At 44.7% G+C, this 17,207-nt stretch overlaps 2 protein-coding genes across 12 annotated transcripts; one reads left to right on the top strand and one right to left on the bottom strand.

Annotated features, from left to right (window-relative positions):
• Positions 1–229: 229 nt before the first annotated feature.
• Positions 230–11,663, top strand: tppp (tubulin polymerization promoting protein). Of its 7 annotated transcripts, none has more exons than XM_077012502.1 (6): positions 231–385; positions 652–3,957; positions 4,744–4,815; positions 6,664–6,993; positions 9,234–9,387; positions 9,673–11,657. In XM_077012502.1, the coding sequence occupies exons 2-6, from the start codon at positions 3,941–3,943 to the stop codon at positions 9,868–9,870; spliced, it is 771 nt and encodes a 256-aa protein (XP_076868617.1). In that variant the 5' UTR covers positions 231–385; positions 652–3,940; the 3' UTR covers positions 9,871–11,657. The 7 variants fall into 7 exon arrangements, with proteins under 7 accessions (XP_076868621.1, XP_076868617.1, XP_076868619.1 ...); XM_077012504.1 differs by having other exon boundaries at positions 652–3,728; positions 9,673–11,651; XM_077012503.1 differs by having other exon boundaries at positions 652–3,728; positions 4,668–4,815; positions 9,673–11,651.
• Positions 11,096–16,549, bottom strand: cep72 (centrosomal protein 72). Of its 5 annotated transcripts, none has more exons than XM_077012494.1 (13): positions 16,444–16,549; positions 16,089–16,219; positions 15,802–15,994; positions 15,594–15,708; positions 15,095–15,273; positions 14,849–14,916; positions 14,695–14,734; positions 14,042–14,206; positions 13,713–13,864; positions 13,514–13,607; positions 13,244–13,422; positions 12,765–12,891; positions 11,096–12,592 (listed from the first exon to the last, which is right to left on the bottom strand). In XM_077012494.1, exons 1-12 carry the CDS (start codon positions 16,514–16,516, stop codon positions 12,766–12,768), a joined length of 1,515 nt encoding a protein of 504 aa, XP_076868609.1. In that variant the 5' UTR covers positions 16,517–16,549; the 3' UTR covers positions 11,096–12,592; position 12,765. The 5 variants fall into 5 exon arrangements, with proteins under 5 accessions (XP_076868609.1, XP_076868612.1, XP_076868611.1 ...); XM_077012497.1 differs by having other exon boundaries at positions 14,042–14,152; XM_077012496.1 differs by having other exon boundaries at positions 14,698–14,734.
• Positions 16,550–17,207: the final 658 nt, after the last annotated feature.

Here is a 17,207-nt window from a genome sequence, read left to right as displayed (position 1 = left end):
ATAAACGGTCATCTCCGAATTCACAAAATATCGTTAACTTTGCTAGTGCAACTGACGATATTTAAGTCAGTCAATCTTTCACTGCAGTAAATATTTTTGAAATTTAACTACAGCCTTTCATGCGTGTACCTGTGAATTGTATAAAACTCATCTGAGCTTATAAACCGCCCTTCCCTCTTGAGTGACAGCGATCTTGGCCAATCAGAGAGCTCCAGGCCGGAGCGCATCTATCAGCGCTTTGGGCTGTCGGACAGACTGGAGCGCGAGCTGCGCGAGGACCGAGGACATCCTTGACGTGTTGACAGGCTGGACCACTGGGCTGGACACCGACATGTTCTGGTAGAGACTGGCGAGGAGGCGTGGGCAGTAGAGCGTATTTGATCAGGTAAGCTCGTTTTTGTTTTCCTTACATTAGTTGTGGTGGTAAAACGCCTCGTTGCTGCCTGTAAGGCTTTAATCCTCCACTGTGAAGACGTATGAAGTCGCATCGCGGAAATTCGAATGACAAATAAACATCGGGAATGATTTTCCGCCTCGTTAAAGCGACATGTTAACAGGAAGTTGTGTGTGTTTTTTTGGTTTCATTTCGGCTCTCTTCAAAACGCTCGTTTTGTTACGTAATGCAAAGGTGTCGTAATGTGGTTTTATTAGCCTTCAGATGCAGTGGTGATCTGGAGCACAACAGCTTTTGTGCAGGCGACGCGTGGTGAACAACAACAGTCATCACGTGGACCGATGATGGCCAAGACGAGTTTATGTAACACCTCCTAGAAGAAGCGGATCTGTGATGGGATGCGCGCACAAAAATAGAACCGAAATTCTATTTTTATGATTGAATACCAGCGTCCATGGTCTTTGTGTAACTACCGTGTAGTTATTATTCACTAGCTTTAATCTACCGACGCCTGGGGGGCCACCGTCGCTGACGGCCTGTAATCACAAATTGGTTAATTGCCCCCTTTCTTTAACCATACGTGTAAACTGCCCACTTTTTTGTAATGGCTCTCGCTGCATTTTGACACTTTAAAGACTGATATATAAATACTGTCGAGAGCTGTGTGATTTATGAACGCCAGTGACACATGATGTGATGATCCCATAGATGAGAATGTGTAGTGTGTGAGTTAGGCTAGGTACCACCTCGTCCTGGTGGTCAAGCTCTACTCGCCAAGTAGCTCAAGAACACAGCTATATTATTCATATATAAAGGCCTGTTCACACTATGTTGGCATTAGGTTTGCTTGCTGGAAGGCTGCGGTCACTAGAGGAGCCTGCCCCAGTTTGCTCAGATATGTTGCAGTCCTGATAAAAGTCACAGGCCTTTGTCATCTGCATTTCAGATGAACAGTGTGTGTGTGTGTGTGTGTGTGTGTGTGTGTGTGTGTGTGTGTGTGTGTGTGTGCACGCGCGGGAGGATTGTGTTGAGATAAGAGAACGACCTTCACCACAGAGACAAGCAAAAAGAGAATATGAATTCAAGTTCCACAATTAACTATGTAGCATGTAGCCACATTCTCATTAACATTCTGTTTCTCACAATAGCATTTTTAACAGGCATAGCAAAAAACTTCTGTATGTTCTGTGTGGGAGTTTTATACATTTATTTTTAAAGTCTCTTTGTAGAGGGCTATTTATTTTTAAAGCCTCTCTGTAGAACATGAAAACCTAACACTGACCAAAAGACATAATGCAGATTGTCAGTGCTTGGCCGCGTCGGTGTAATACATGTATCTCTCTTCGTCTCTATGACTCACTACAGTCTTCCACTGCTGCTTTAAAACAATGGAATCCCGATGCCTTGGGAAGTCCAGCAGCTAGTGTAATGCTCCGTGTCCACTGGCGTCCCTGGCCAGGTGTTGGTACACAGACGCGGCGGTTCAGAAGAGCGCCTGTCACAAGGCCTCTTCTCCAGGCACGGCCCCAGCCAGTGAGTCATTAATCAGCTGCAGTAAATATAAGTCCGTGCAGCCAGTGGTGCGAACAGGTCACCGGTCCGAGCTTCCCTGGGCCTGCTGTGGCCCGATAAAATGCTGCATTGTTGTGGTCAAGAAATGACCTATTGTAAATGTGACATGAGCTAATCTATGACAATCGCACTTTAATTCATGCCTTTTTGGTATCTGTACCATGATAGAAAAATGTTTGTGACATTGTTTAAATTAAATTTGCAGGAATAAACCAACAGCATGATCTGTTCTCTTTAGAGAATTAAGAAACGGAACAATATGAAATAGGGGTTAAAAAGTAGACCCTCACATCCAGTCTCACAGTTACACTCGTGGGCATACACATATGTACACACACAGAACACAGCAGTGACTTGATTGTGAGGCTAGTACTGTACTGTGGTGTGTGTGTGTGTGTGTGTGTGTGTGTGTGCATGCATGCGTGTGTTGGGCTGGTGGGTGATGTAATGACGGGAGCAGGCCGTGAATGGGGGGCATCTCTGAAAGCCCAGATCTTGTGGTCAGTTGGCAGGCCTCACTGAGGCACACGCATGCCAGATCGAGACGGTGCGTAGGGGGAGAGGCGTGCGGCAGATGGCCCCCCCCTCCACGTCCAGGCACCACGCAGACACATGGATCTGCACTGCTCTCATCAACCTATGCCCGCCTCTCTTCCTGTTTACCTGGTACATTAGTAATCCCGCTCCGCCCTCCGTGCTGGTCTCCTGCTTCAAAGGGCTGGTTCTCAGAGGGTTCCTCACAGCTGTTCCTCACAGCAAGGCCCACTGCTTCCACTGCACGTTTCCCAGATATAAATAGACCATGTTTAAAATAGGCCAATTTATAGTCTAAGCATTCATCTGTGGAGAGCATCCCCAGAAGGAGAATGTATGTAGGCATGCAGTCATCACCACAATTATCCGTCTCCTGAGATCTGTTTTTTCTCTGTGGTGTCTCTCTCTCTCTCTCTCTCTCTCTCTCTGTCTTTGTCCATCTTTTGCTGCAGTTAATACATCACATCAAGCATTTCTAGCTATAGAAGATGCCAGATGTCTGCCTTAATAGGTGTCTGTAATCAACAAAACCACAAAAGTGTATTAGAGAGTTTCAGCAATGTGATTGTGCTTAATTCGCATTTGCATTGTATATTTGCACAAGTTTGAGGGCAACTAATAATTTCCACAGGTCAAATAGTCTTAGTTCAGTGCGTGCTTAGAGACAGTGTCACTTTTAATAGCAATACGATGTCCCACATGAAGAGACAGTGTCTCGTATGATGATGATGTGGGTAATGCGTGGAAGAATATTACTCTGTGTATTTTGGAAATATAAGGACTTGCACAGTCAGACTAGATTCAGTTGTTGGATTAACAGAGAATGTACTTATAAAAATGATGACCTGCAGTTGTGGTGACCTCTGCCCTCCCATGGCTTGTGAAAGCTGGCGATGTCACTGGGTATGTGTGTGTGTGTGTGTGTGTGTGTGTGTGTGTGTGTGTGTGAACTACATCACACACAATGGACCCACAGTGTTTCTCTGGTTGAATGGTGTTATTGATAGTGATTAATAAAGGTTTGTTTCTTACTACAATGAGCTGTGAAATACAAAGCCCTTGAACGGGGACATCTTCAAGGGGAACTTAAGAATCCACTTGTATATTAATTGCGCTTCTACAGCTCATTTGAGTCCATTGACTTGCTCCGTGGAGTGATCAGGGTGCGATTCAGCCGTGCGGACCCGGCACCAGCCCGCGGGAGCAGGAGGAGCCTGTGTGACCCAACGTGAGTGAGATCACGCCAGTGTGCACTTCAGCGCTTAAACCCGCTCCTGCTCTGCCGCAGATGGCTACGGAACCACCGTGTGCGTCGTGGCGTTTGGATAGCTAGCTTACGTGCCACGGTGCCGAGACAAGACACCGGGCCTCTTCTAAAGGGGAGGTTTCCCTGGCAACCCTGGTTCCCTGAGCGTGCACTTGTTGCGATGCCGGTCGGCTATGGGAGCCGTTGGGAGGTGAGCAGTGTGTGCGCAGATGATCAGCTATGATGGTCATGTGTGAAAGCTCGTGCCAGTTAATTTGACACGTTTATGGCAGTAATGATAACAGCAGTAAAGTTTGATGGGCTGTATGTGGCCAAGCAGCCAATCGCGTGACTGCTGCCAAAATGCGAGTGCAGTCGGACACTTGCATCGACAGAGCTGTAGGGTTTATGGCACCAAATTATATTTGTGACTCATTGCTTTAAGGTCAGTAGTAAATAGTTTTAAGGACGGTGTGCAATTGTGCTTTGGTTTGGCTTTGAAATCTACAGTAGCTGAACTCCAGGATGTGTTTTGGTGTGGAGCGGCGCTGAGGTGTTTGCATGTCTAAGCAGTGTGAGGGGGCCTGATCCGCATGTCTTTAGGGTCCACTTTTATTGTCTAGGGACTAACGTGAATGGAAGGGTTTTTGTGTGGCACTTAAAAACCCACAAAGTAACTTCAACACAGTAGGTGAAATAAGTCAAACGTGAGAATGACACCGTAGGCCGGTGGATAGAACTGACAGCAAACTGCCAGCTTTTGTAGTGGGATTATTTACTGAGCCCTTCTGCAGAGCAAGAGACGGCCTGCTCAATACTGGCGGACAGTCATAAATCACCACAAGCTGTCACTGCACTTTTTATCTAATGTGAAAATGAAAATGTGGACTGGCGGCGTGGAACTTTGCACTCTGGTCCCAGGAGTGTGTGAGCGGGCGGCCGTGCCCACCCGACGCCTGTGCCAGACGCAGTGAGCGCTGTCTGTCTGCACTTTCAGCTGCGCAGGGAGACAGCGAGGACATCGCGGCGAGGTGAGGACAGAGAGCTGGAGGGGACACCAAGGGCTGAGGTGAGAGGACATGTTAGCGCTTTCTAACCTGCATGTGGTTTGTTGGCGTGTGTGAATATTGTGCATGTGTGGATGCCGTTCTGTTGTACGAGATTGTGTCTGTGTCGGACTTTTTAAAGGTAGCAATGTCAAGAGATTTTGGGACGTTTGATCTCCACTGTGGGATCCATTTATTTCATAGATCGTTTTCATTGATAATTTTTTTATTGCAGTTGTTGATTTATTGTGCATTCCTTTTGTTAATATACAGTATGTGTACAGATGGTTGGTATGATAAGACATTATTAATCAACAGTGTAGCATATCTTTTGTGATACGTAGTGATGTGATTCATGATTGCTTTGGGCCAGGCTCAGCAGAGCAGCACTGTCACACAATGTTCTAAGAAAAATGAATCAAAAAGTGCCATGTTCACTCGATAAAGTAGCAGTAATTTCGCAGGGCTGCCTCACAGGGTCTTGAAAGCACTTCATCCAAAAGAACAAATAAGGCCAACGGTGCATGAAAACTAAAGAATGGCCATAATGATCAGCTTCAGAGGTTTTTTTTGTATTATTAATTTTGTGTATAGACTGCAGGCAAACGTTTCTGTCCGTCTGAGGGTGTATTCTCTCTCTGTTAGCCCCTCGGCTGCAGAGGTCTGAATTCCACAAGAGCCTATTAATAACTGCAGCCTGGTGCCAGAGCTCTTCACATCTGCCCAGTGTGTGTGTGCGCACCACAGCCCGGGGCCCTTCCCTCACCCAGCTCTCACCCAGCACACCTGACACGCAGGGGCCCTTTAAGGGCCACAGGTTTGAATCCCAGCTGCACCTGTCTCTCTGTGCTGCAGTACGTGCTTGTTTTGCTGTCGGGCCGAGTCACACGTTTGCCTTTTTGCTCAGATGGGGCAGAGGTCTGTTTGGCCTGCACTGATAACTTGCTACGATTTAAACAGGGAGAACATTTTTCATAATAAAGCAACAATAAGTCACAAGAGGCAGTGGGTTACAGTGGTTGCATCCAGTAATTAAGTCCCTAATAATTGTAGTAAAATCACTGTAATAGTATTTATATAGCACCTTTAAAGACACCCAAGGTAATTTACAACCTTTTATATACATGCTGGTGTGACTTATGATTTATAAGACATTCAATAAAAATAAATTGCACCTAAACAATTCTTCAGTTAAGCAGTAACTGCTATGCAGTGGTTGCCATGCTACATTGTTACTAATTATGCTTGAAATTTTTATTAGTAACTTATTAATGAAAAATTAGTCATAATGTCAGTCAGTCATAATGAATGTGTATATAAATTACTTCACAACAGCTTCAAACATTAAGCCGGTTAGTTTTTTGGAACCAGAACCAAAGCATGTTTTACCAAGGAGGAAAGCATGGATACCTTGGCTCTGCTCAACTGCATTTGGACTAAACTGGGCAGTTCTTGAGCGTTGGAGGAGCTCAATCACACCGTTGTCAGGAACTCTCATTGACTACATGCAGTGGCAGTCTGCAGCAGTTCACTAAGGCTAGCTATAGACCATTCCCCCAGTGATTCACCTGAGATTAAATTGTGATTTGGAAGGGGAAGCCCATATGAAGTCATATGAAAATCTGTGCAGTACAGCTTCAGCGGAAGCCCTTAGAAGCAAGAAATAGATGATGAGATTTCATCTCAACCTGTGATCTACTGCCAGGTTCAGTCTTCTTGGAGACCACTTTCACAGTTAGAACTGTAGGTGTTAATATCCGGAGACAACGGCGGCAGGAAGAAATGCCGTCCACCATTGTGCCATCAACTTTTATTTCTTTTCCACAAAAACGTCCTGTTACCTCGTCTTCTGCCTCTCTCTCCCTCCTCAGCACCATGGAAGAGTTTAGAGTTCAGACCGCCAAGCACCCCGTGCCGAACAGCGCCCCCCTCAGGCCCCCCAGCGATCACTCCAGGGAGCGGGCCAAGCGGCTGTCGACGGACTCCAACGGGACGAGCGAGGGGGGCGCGGGGGCCAAGACGCCGGTGGAGCTGACGGCGCTGGAGGAAGCCTTCCGCCGCTTCGCCGTGCACGGAGACACGCGCGCCACCGGGAGGGACCTGCACGGCAAGAACTGGTCCAAGTTGTGCAAGGACTGCGGGGTCATAGACGGCAAACTCATCACCCTCACGGACGTGGACATAGTCTTCTCCAAAGTCAAGTAGGCCTTCCCTTCCGTCGTCAGCATTTTAATGCATTTTAATCTGGGGATTTTGAGAACATTCCACACGGGGTCTTGTTAAAGAACCCAGTTCACTAGTTATCCAACTAGAGTCTGGTGACCACCTGGCTATCATTGCTATTGCTGCCAACTTACCTTCACATTACAATCTTTGTCTTCAAGAACCAAAGATGCTCTTTTTGAACAGATAAATCTGTTTAACTGTCCTTTCTTGATGTTCCTTATCGGACACTGAACTTTTAAGACAGTTAACACAGTGTAATATTTAAATTACTTTGCGCCTTTCTTGTTAACGCTGTGTTAGTTTAACAACTTGCGACACCTCCTCCATTTTGTCATGTCATCCAGGGCAGCAGGTCAATACGGCTCCGTTTATATGACCCTGCTGTCTGCAGGTCAGGGGGCTTCAGGCTCCACATAAAGCCCATACAATTGTGCATCATTACAGTAGTGAGGAAACTCTGCCGTTAAAGCATTACAAAGCTTTCTGGAGGCTAGTTTCAACAGCAGTAGCTGTTGTGTTTACATGCACCAGAATGTGGCATCAGGACTATGCAGAAAGGATTAGTGCTGCTCTGACTGAACCCAGATAATAAAGACAACTCCACTGCAGAGGCAGTGTTGGCAACACGGGTCCTTAGCAAGGACTCCCTGTCATCTACTGAACGTACACTGACACACAAAACGCACCGAAGTGTCAGAGCCGATCTCTCCAATCAGCTGATTGACACGGTGCCCAGCTGTCCTTCGGCACACTGCCGTTTAACGGCCGCTTCTTTCATTTTAAAGCCATAAACTATTTCTACTCCAGACTGGAGTGTTTGGATGTGTGACTGCAACTGAACCTGAGAGACAGCAGGAGCGGAGCAGCTCAGATGGGTCTCGGCCTCCAGCAGCAGAGAGGGCAGGTTATCAGAGCGGGGAGACGTGCACCAGTCATGGTCAGCAGGCAGAGGCTCCCCTCAATGACATGCCTCAATGATGGCTCACATTTATCAGCAGATGTGTCTAATATCTAATATATGTTAAAATATAGCCCTTTGGATTGAAAAGTTATTATGGAAAGAAATATGGAAGAAATATTGGATGTAAGGGAATTTACATCAAGGCAATGCACAAATATTCTGTTGGTTTACCATCATGCAAGCAGTTTGGTCTTACATTAGTTAAGAGAGAGGCCAGCTGTGTGATTGTTGTGTGAAGAAGAGAGCAGAGATGGGCCTTATCAGCTAGTGCACTTGGTTGTAGTGCACTAGTGCTGCTGCATCTAGTCTTTTGGGCACTGTGTCCCAAAGGTATCCTCTTAAGTTCCCCTTAATGTTCAGAGATCATTTTGAATTTGATTCTCTGTACCATCTTTACTTCCTGCTGCGCTTTTGGGAAACTCAACTTCTAAAGTTCTCTTCTGTGGATGATTTATTGAAGAGCCTATGTAACACACACACACACACACACACACACACACACTGACATTAGGCAGCAGGGAGAAGTCGGAGAGGAATAGAGAGCGAAAGCCCAAACAAAATCGCCCACTCGCCTGAGAGCTCAAATTAATAATAAACCCAAAGGGGGCGTGTTTACCGAAGCCTGTTGCTATGACAGCTGAGTTACCCAGGGAGACCACAGGCTTTATGGACTTTTGTTTACGTTATTCATCACCACGGCGATAGTTGTTTGTATTTTTGTAACTATGTTCTTTTTTCATTGAAAATGAGTCGTAGTGTGATAGCCATTAAAAAGGGTAAACGCGTTTAAGAAGACACTGTAAACATCCGAGAGAGTTTGGAGTAAGGACACTGTACCTGAGACCTGGAAGGCATCCACACACCTGCCAGTACACAAGCGAACATCATCCTTCACTCTCATTTGTAACTGCTAATAAAGATTGTAGGTATTATCACAGTAAGGAGTCATTTCAGATTTGATCTCCTCAGCAGCCTTTCAAACGGCAGAAGCTGTTCCGACCATAACAGGGCAGTTCTCAGGCCCAGCCCACTGGCTGTGTTTAGGGTTTCTGCTCTCCCAGGAAACCCAGTCTGCAGTGTGCAGGAAAACCCCTGTGACGTCTGCAGTTTCACTCTGAGTCCCGTCACACAACAGATCTATCTTGCCTTGAAAAGACTCACATTCTTGTACTTCAGCAGACTGCACACTCACACAACATGATGGCTCATTTCGCCGCTCTCTTCCTCTGCTCTGTTTTGCATGCAATTTTCCAGGAACAAATCAAGCCGTACCATCACGTACAACCAGTTCAGGGAGGCTCTCTCGGAACTGGCCAGGAAGCGGTTTAAAGATAAAAGCAGCGAAGAGGCAGCGGAGGAGGTCTTCAAGATGGTGGAAGGGAAGTCGCCCATTATAGCTGGAGTCACGGTAAGGGTCACCGCAACTTTTACAGTTAGAGTCTGACCATGAGTGTACCATCAGTTCGAACCAAGTTTTAGACTTAAAAATATTTAGTTTTTGTTACTCCAAAAAGACCTTTAGAATACAGATCTCTTCTTTCCTTCATTTCTCTGAGAACGCACTATGCGTCTGTGTTAACCCATTATAAGCAAGTATGCTGTAGTCCACTGATAACAAAGAAAGAAAATGCTGACCCAGCAGCTTAAGAGAGGTCGAACTTTTAATCTTCCCTTCTCTCTCCCCCGCCCCAAGAGAGCCGTGGCGTCCCCAACTGTGTCACGTCTGACGGACACCACAAAGTTCACAGGATCCCATAAGGAGCGCTTCGACGAGACAGGCCGCGGGAAGGGTAAAGCAGGCCGGGTGGATATGGTGGACAAGTCCGGATACGTCTCCGGATACAAGCATGCAGGCACGTACGAGAAGAAAGTTCAACCAAAACCCCAATAAAAACCGATTTGAGGTTACCACAAACGAACAAAAGAGAAGCACAACAGCATGATATATTCCGTTTCCGATTGAAAGTTGTTTTTTGTTTTCCTGTGACCAAGATCAGTTGTCCGTTCCTTTTCCGAAGCTGTTTGAGAACTGGAACACTGTTTACACTGACACCGAGATGTCACCAGTGGCCACACTCCTCTCACTCAACTGAGTCTCAAAGAGGCAAAAGAAATATCGCATGAATTACAAAAGCAAACAGGTCTTACAAATCAGTCAGGAATCAGGAATGATGCTGCCAAGATTGATACCAACAAGAAAAACACTACACAGAAAAAAAATGCTTCACAAAATACATACAATAACCTACATCATATATATATATATACACACACACACACACACACACACACACACACACACACACACACACACACACACACACACACACACACCCTGTTGTTCTTGAGAAGGATATTTGATATGAAAAATTCAGAATTTTTCTGTTCATTTGGTGGTTATTTTAATTCATTTATATATTTAATATTGTCCTTTATAAATGTGTCTTCTATTGTGCATCTTTCCTTGTGGTCAGATTACGTTATGTGTAGATTTCTTTTGCTTCTCTTTACAGAGCAAAACGTATTGCAGACTATGTCCTATTCGGGTTCCCATGAACTAAATTACTTAAGTTTTATTAATTCTGCTGATAACAGATTTTTGTGACTTTGCGCAGACCTGTTTTAAAGGTAACTAAATTTGACAATGCATATGCTCTTAGCTGCTTGTGTGGTGTTCAAAGAAATCGCCATAGTGATCATTGTATATCTAATATTTCGATAGTAAGTGTTACTATCCATTCTAAAATGTGTGGTGTAACTGTACTCCTGATGCTAAAGCTTGATGGCATACTGTGAAATACTGGCTGTAATTTCTTTGCTGTTGATGCCCATCGTACGAACGCTCGGATCAGACAGACAGGAAGTAGTGATGCAGACGTTGGTCCCATGTTCTGCCTCACAGCCGTGGCACTATACTCACACTCTCAGCTATGCACAACTCTCCTCACTTAGTGTCAATCTGACTACTGAACTAGCCAGCTACCCTTACAGAAATCTGCCAGATTCCATCAAATATTGAAACATGTTAAAGCATTAGTATTTTTTATTATTTTTTTTATACAGAAAAGTTTTATTTAAAAAAGCAATGCATAAACCCCTTTTTTTTGGAGGGGGGGGAGGCATACATTTTATTATTGTTATTATTATTGTGGCACCTTTTACAATGTGCAATTTTTCCAGCCTAATGAACAATGTTTACAAAATAAGTATTTTTTGCCAAATAACATGCAATAACTTAACAGCATTTTAGGCTCAAATGTTTCCCTTTTAATTGCCCCTTGTTACAAGTTACCTTAATGAAACTTGACCAGTTCAAGGAAAAATCTTAAGCGGGTTTCTTGGTAAGACAGAACGGCATGTACAGACATATTCTTCTACAGAACATCTATTTTTCCGATTAGATGGCACTGCTCCTGCTAGCTCCTGCCTCGGTCACTCATATTGATATCACACTGCTAGTTAGACATTTTGTTGTTGTATTTAACAAATTCTTATTTCATTCAGATGTTTTGTGTGCTTGAATGCCAAATACTGTAATCCCTCTGTTTCGAGGAACAAATGTCTTATTTTCAAATAACTTTTCTTTTTTTTGTTGTTGTCGTTTAACGTTACAGTGACATGCTGCATGTTATGTAGTCTTGGTAACGTTCAACAGACTTTAATGTGTCAGTGTTTTGTACCATTGTTCAAAATAAAAAAATAATTTAGGAGGTAAAAGCAAGAAACTGTGTCCTAAAGAGCAGCCTGGTTTTCATTAATTCCTCATTCAGGCTTGGCTAGACTGGTTACACTGTTTTTTTGTTACATGCTATTACATCATGACAAAAGCGATTCTTAAAGAGGCAGGCCACCCCAAACCCCTAATTGTGATGGATGGAAATACAGTTGGGTTAAATAACATTTGCTGTATAGTCATGTATTGGTGACATGAGAGAAAACTCATCTGGCTGCTGACAGCAGGTCAAGTGTTGCTTCACTGACATGGCTTGGGAAAACCCGATGACATACTTCCACATTTACTTCCACATACACAGTAAGGGATCGTGGGTACATTGTTTTGCATAGTGACCTTTTAAATTTTGTCATCCTTATGAACAGGGCAGGTCTTGGCAAAGAAAAGACTGATAAAGATTGTAATGTTAGATTTATTCATAAAGTGTTTGGGGGATGGAAAACAAGATATTTAGTACAACTGAGGCAAAAACCCATTTGCATAGTGAAAAGACCCACAGAATTCTCTACAAAAATAAATAGTAATACACATTTTAGGGAATGTGATGTATTGCTAAGATATAAAAACACAAAATATTCTGATCCAATCAAGAAACCTTGTCATCCCTGACACACAGGGGAAAGGGTTGCCTCCTAATCTGGAGACTGATTCAGGACTACATCTTGAGCTGAACGACCCCTAATTCTGCTCTAGTGTAAGCAGCTTACCGCCAATATACGATCTGAAGTCAGCAGTAATAATGAAGATGTTTTCTGGACTTTTTTGGAAGTTCAGTCTGGTTTGGCACGTGCAGAGTGAACCGGGCCACCCTGCATGCCTGCTCCTCCACCCGCTGCTCCCTCTGCCGTGACTCCGTCAGCTCCGCAACAGGCCCCTCCACCTGGCGTAACACACGGGGCTCTCGTTAGCCATCGCAAAGATCCCTCACAGGTAGAGGACAATTTCACAACACAGCACGACCCAAGCATGTGCACACAAAGAGACGCAAGACCCGCTCTACCACCAGAAAGACGATGTTCTTTCCGTAGCGCTGGGTGAGCTCCCGGACTGACCTTATTCCTCTGGGTCCGGCATTTGCCGCAGCCGCTCGGAGAAAAGACGCTGTTCCAGTGTGATCAGCTCTTTCTGCAAGGACACGTTTTCCTCCAAAACAGTCCTCAACTGCTGATCAAGATGCTCCTTGTCATCAACAGAACACACAAATTTAGGCACACTTACTTTACATGCCAGAGAAGTTCTAAAATACATTATTGGTCCAGACATTGATGTCTAGAATTTCCTAAACAGCCTTATTGTCATGTATGGACTAACTGGAAGCATTCCAGCAGTGCTCTTGAAACCCTGTTGATATTTAAAAACCTGAGTGTTCAATGCTTAAACCTGGCCTGCCAAACAGCTGTTTAACATTTGAAAATGTGAGAGTTAAGTTTTCTGTTTCACTGAGTCAGACTCCATCTAATCCAGTCTGACCGCTTCTCACTCTTGAGTGATTTGTCTGTAATTTGTTCAGTCACTCATGCCTCACACTTACAATGGAGCTGTGTGCCTTCTGTAGCTGCTCGGTCAGGCCCTGAATCTGGGACTGGTGACGTGTCTCCTGCTGCTCCGCATGGCTCTTGAGGGCCTTCGTCTTCTCCCTCAGAGCCTTTCTCTCCTGTTCCCCGCTTAGAACCTCCTGCTCCATCGTACGGAGAATCCGGACAGCTTGTGCTACAGACACAGGATGGAGGTATCATGGCGCCGGGAGAAATCTGGTGCCTACGTGCAGGACGGTGCGGCTGCAGACGTCACCATCACTCACTGAGGAAGTGCTTGGGGTCGTGATCCTTGTACCTTCCACACCAGTACTCCTCCACCAAGCTGAGGAGGAGCTCCATCGGCTTCTCGCAGGTTCCCTGACAACAAGGACGTTGTATTGAAGTAACGTCTGTACTCAAATCCCCGTGTAGCCCAAGACCAGCGATCCAGGTAGCCGCACGTCTGGCGTAGGACGAGCTCACCTGGCGGGACCGGCCCGCTTTCTCTGGGACGGTGGTGGGTCGTCCTCCATGTTCCCCGTCCTCAGCTCTTCTGTAGGTTAGTCTCGGGGGGTGCAGCACTGGGTTTGGTTCGCGTTCACAGTGACCCTTTACCAAGCCAGCCCGCTGTCTGTCTTCAAGAGTTTAATAAGAGAATTCATAACCAATTATCCATGGTGGTACATGCATAATAACATAATACAATTGTTTAATTATTTGCACATCCCCAACCGATAACTCTTTGAGCTTGGAGCAAACACGGGAACGTTTGAGTCGAGAGCATCACACCGAGCCTGGCGGTCCGACAATACCTTGCAGAGCCGCGGTGCTGCTGGGATGTGGTGTAAAGCTGCCCTCCGCCTGCGTGAGGTTGAGGGTCACGTCCTTAGCTGTCTTTGGCCACAGCGATGCAGAACTGTGTCCTGTTGCAGATGCATCCAGGAAAGTGACTCTGGGTGCATGCTGGCTAACAGTCCCTGGTTATCGGATCAGTACTGATTAGAATTTAGTACATAACAAAGCACAGAGAGCCAGAAGGTGCAACGACTTAATTTGAAAGTGCTTAATTTTGAACTTTGGAGAATAAAATGGACAGGTTTGTTAAGACACTCTAGTCCTTCTCTAGTCTCTAGTCCTGGAAGACTGGAAGGCTCCGAACAGTTTTGCTCTTTGGTTGTTCTAGCACATCTGATTTCAGCGCAAAAGAAACATAAATCTACAGAGGCCATGTCCCCCAAGAGCATATTACACCGAGCAAGAGTTCAAACTTCACTATATTACTTTAGCCAGAAGCCAGAAGTGTGCACTAGGTTGTAAGAGACATTCTGAGCAATACTGTCTCGTGAATTACCCACCAGATGCTGGGAAACTGAGGAGAGCTAAACAGTTCGTACTGACAGAGGAAGAAAAATGTTGCCCTCTTGTGGACATAGAGAGTAATAAATAATGCATGGATTAAACTCACCACCTTTACTACAGCGTTTCCTAATACTGGGTTTAGACTCCTAAACATGAGGAAAGGACACATTAAAACTGACACATGTGCCTTTATGACTGTGATCTGTAATGATTGAATTACTTTTTAATTGAAAGATTAAATAAATAAACAAATAATGCACCTGATCTTTTGAAGACATCATCCCAGAACCACAATCATTGATTAAATGTATAATTTCAGAAGCAATTTCTGAATGGGAGGAAAGCTTGCATCAAAACAAGTATGAACACTTAACAAAGTTGACTTACAATCATGAACTTTGGAAACATCACATCATTAGATCATATTAACTGTTAAATGTCAGTTTACCCATAGTAATTTTTTTGGGTAAAGTAACAGAATTATTTAAGTCAGTGAAGTAACTCACCTGGTGAGTGAACAGAGTCCAGCTCACTGTCTTTAGTGGGACAAAGACAGGAGGCTTCTGATGTCTTCTTGCTCCTGTCTCCAAAGGGTTTGTGGTTCAGTACAGTTTCCTCATTTCCCTCTCTGTGTGCCAGCGTCCTCATCATCACCCTCCTAACCGAGGCGATCCTGGGCTCACTGCTTCAGTCAAAAGCACCTCACATAAACAACCGTCATTTAAAGAGGAAGAACAGGTGCTCAGGCGTGTCCTCTACTCTTCAGCATGCATCTCTGATCATGTCCCACTCCCAGCAGATCTGAGTCAGGGCATTGGGCCTTTCTTGCCCATGACCAACTGTATCAGGAGCTGGAAAGAACAAAAGCCCTGAAGGCCCAGACCGAGTATCTGCTAAACAGGCAGGTGCACAAACATTTTGACGAGTGAACAATGCGAAGCTGTGAAATGGTAAACAGAGAGGTGAGCAGAATCTGTAAAGCACATTGTGTGCTGAGGGCGTCACCTATTCCCCTTCTCCTCTGTAGAAAGCGAAGGTTTCTGACTCATCTCGTGTGCTGACTCTACAGAAAAGTACATTAGAGCAGCTTTCCTCTCTCTGTCTCTTACAGCACAGTCATCTGTGGTGGAGGGAACACAAACAAAAACGTCATGTTTTATTACGAATAATAAAATAACAGTCATTGTTTTGCAAAACTTTACCAAACACATACCAAGTTTCCGCAGTTTGGTGATTGCATACACTAAGTAGAGGCGGTAGGACGGTTCTTGTTTCACCACGGGGTTGAGCCTCAGATCCAGCTCATTTAAATTTGTAAGTTTACGTAAAGCCAGGACGTCTTGAAGAGATGATATTTTGTTGTAGTACAAGTTAAGGGTCTCAAGCAGGTGTAAATGTACAATTCCCTACATGTCAAACAAACAAAACAGAAAAGGCACACTTTGGTATGGCACTTAAAACTTTACTTAGGATACCTACCTAGTTAGTGACAACACTCACCTCAACAGAGACAAGGGCATTATGAGAAAGGTCCAGAATCTTCAGGCGGACAAAATTCTTGAGAGAAATGCCCAAGTTGCATATTTTCCCCGTCTCATATGTCCCCGGGAGACACAGAGATCGGACATCCGCTGGGTGTTAATCACACAATTAGACGGGTGGACAGTTGGGCCTCCACCACAGGTACAGTGTTGCTAGGACAACGACTAGCTAACAGGCTAACTCACGGTTAGCGAATGAGTTTATGAGGAAACTACTTGAGTGCTTTTGTGAAATAATTCTGAAAGGCAACTTCGTAAATACCTAGCCCGGTGAATTAATTTAACAGTGTATACTTAACGTAAATCTGATTTACCCAGGCAGCTGTGCTGCAGATTGAGCCTTTCTCGTATCCATTGCTCTGTTATTGGTAAACAGTTTGCCGCCATTGTTTCAAACGTCCTCTGACAGACTGCGCATGCGCCTCTTTCGTAGCTGCTCAGCGCTTGACTTGATTTGCAGAGGTATCTTTAGTGTACAGTGTAACAACATGTAGCAACATCTGTGAATATGAAGTATCATGATGCATGAAAAGAAGCTGTGGTTAAGGGAAACGTCTGTTTTACTACATGTGCACCATTCAGTATAATGCAGAAGGACTAATGCATGTTGATCAGTAGGCTATTAATAGTATGTTTGCTCCTTGGGAATTAAATAAGCACCTTGTTGTTGCTAGTACCGTAACAGGTGAGCTAACAGCCTGCCCAATGATGAAAAGGTATGACATTAGAGAAAACACCATAGATCTGACAGACAATTAGTTGTCTGAAATATATTTATTAAGGAAAAGAAAAGGCACTGGAATTTTTTAAATCACTAAAAGCACAAATCACTTGCTGAGCTCAGTAATCTTTATAAACGTCATATTTAAATACCAAGAGAAACTGCAGTGTACTGTAATACGACATTTAGAGATATTCCGTACACAAAGTTTCCAGAGACACAGGACGTTTCGAAAGAGGGACAGGGGTCCTTCATCAGCCATCGGCTGTGCAAGCACTTTGCTGCAATGTACTTCACATTTTGACTACCTCTACATCTTTACAGTACAATCCCTGCAAAAAATGCAGAGGGGCACAC

The sequence above is a fragment of the Brachyhypopomus gauderio genome, chromosome 7 (genome assembly GCF_052324685.1).
Source record: "Brachyhypopomus gauderio isolate BG-103 chromosome 7, BGAUD_0.2, whole genome shotgun sequence".
Taxonomy (NCBI): domain Eukaryota; kingdom Metazoa; phylum Chordata; class Actinopteri; order Gymnotiformes; family Hypopomidae; genus Brachyhypopomus; species Brachyhypopomus gauderio.
This window is presented reverse-complemented; position numbering and strand designations above follow the sequence as displayed.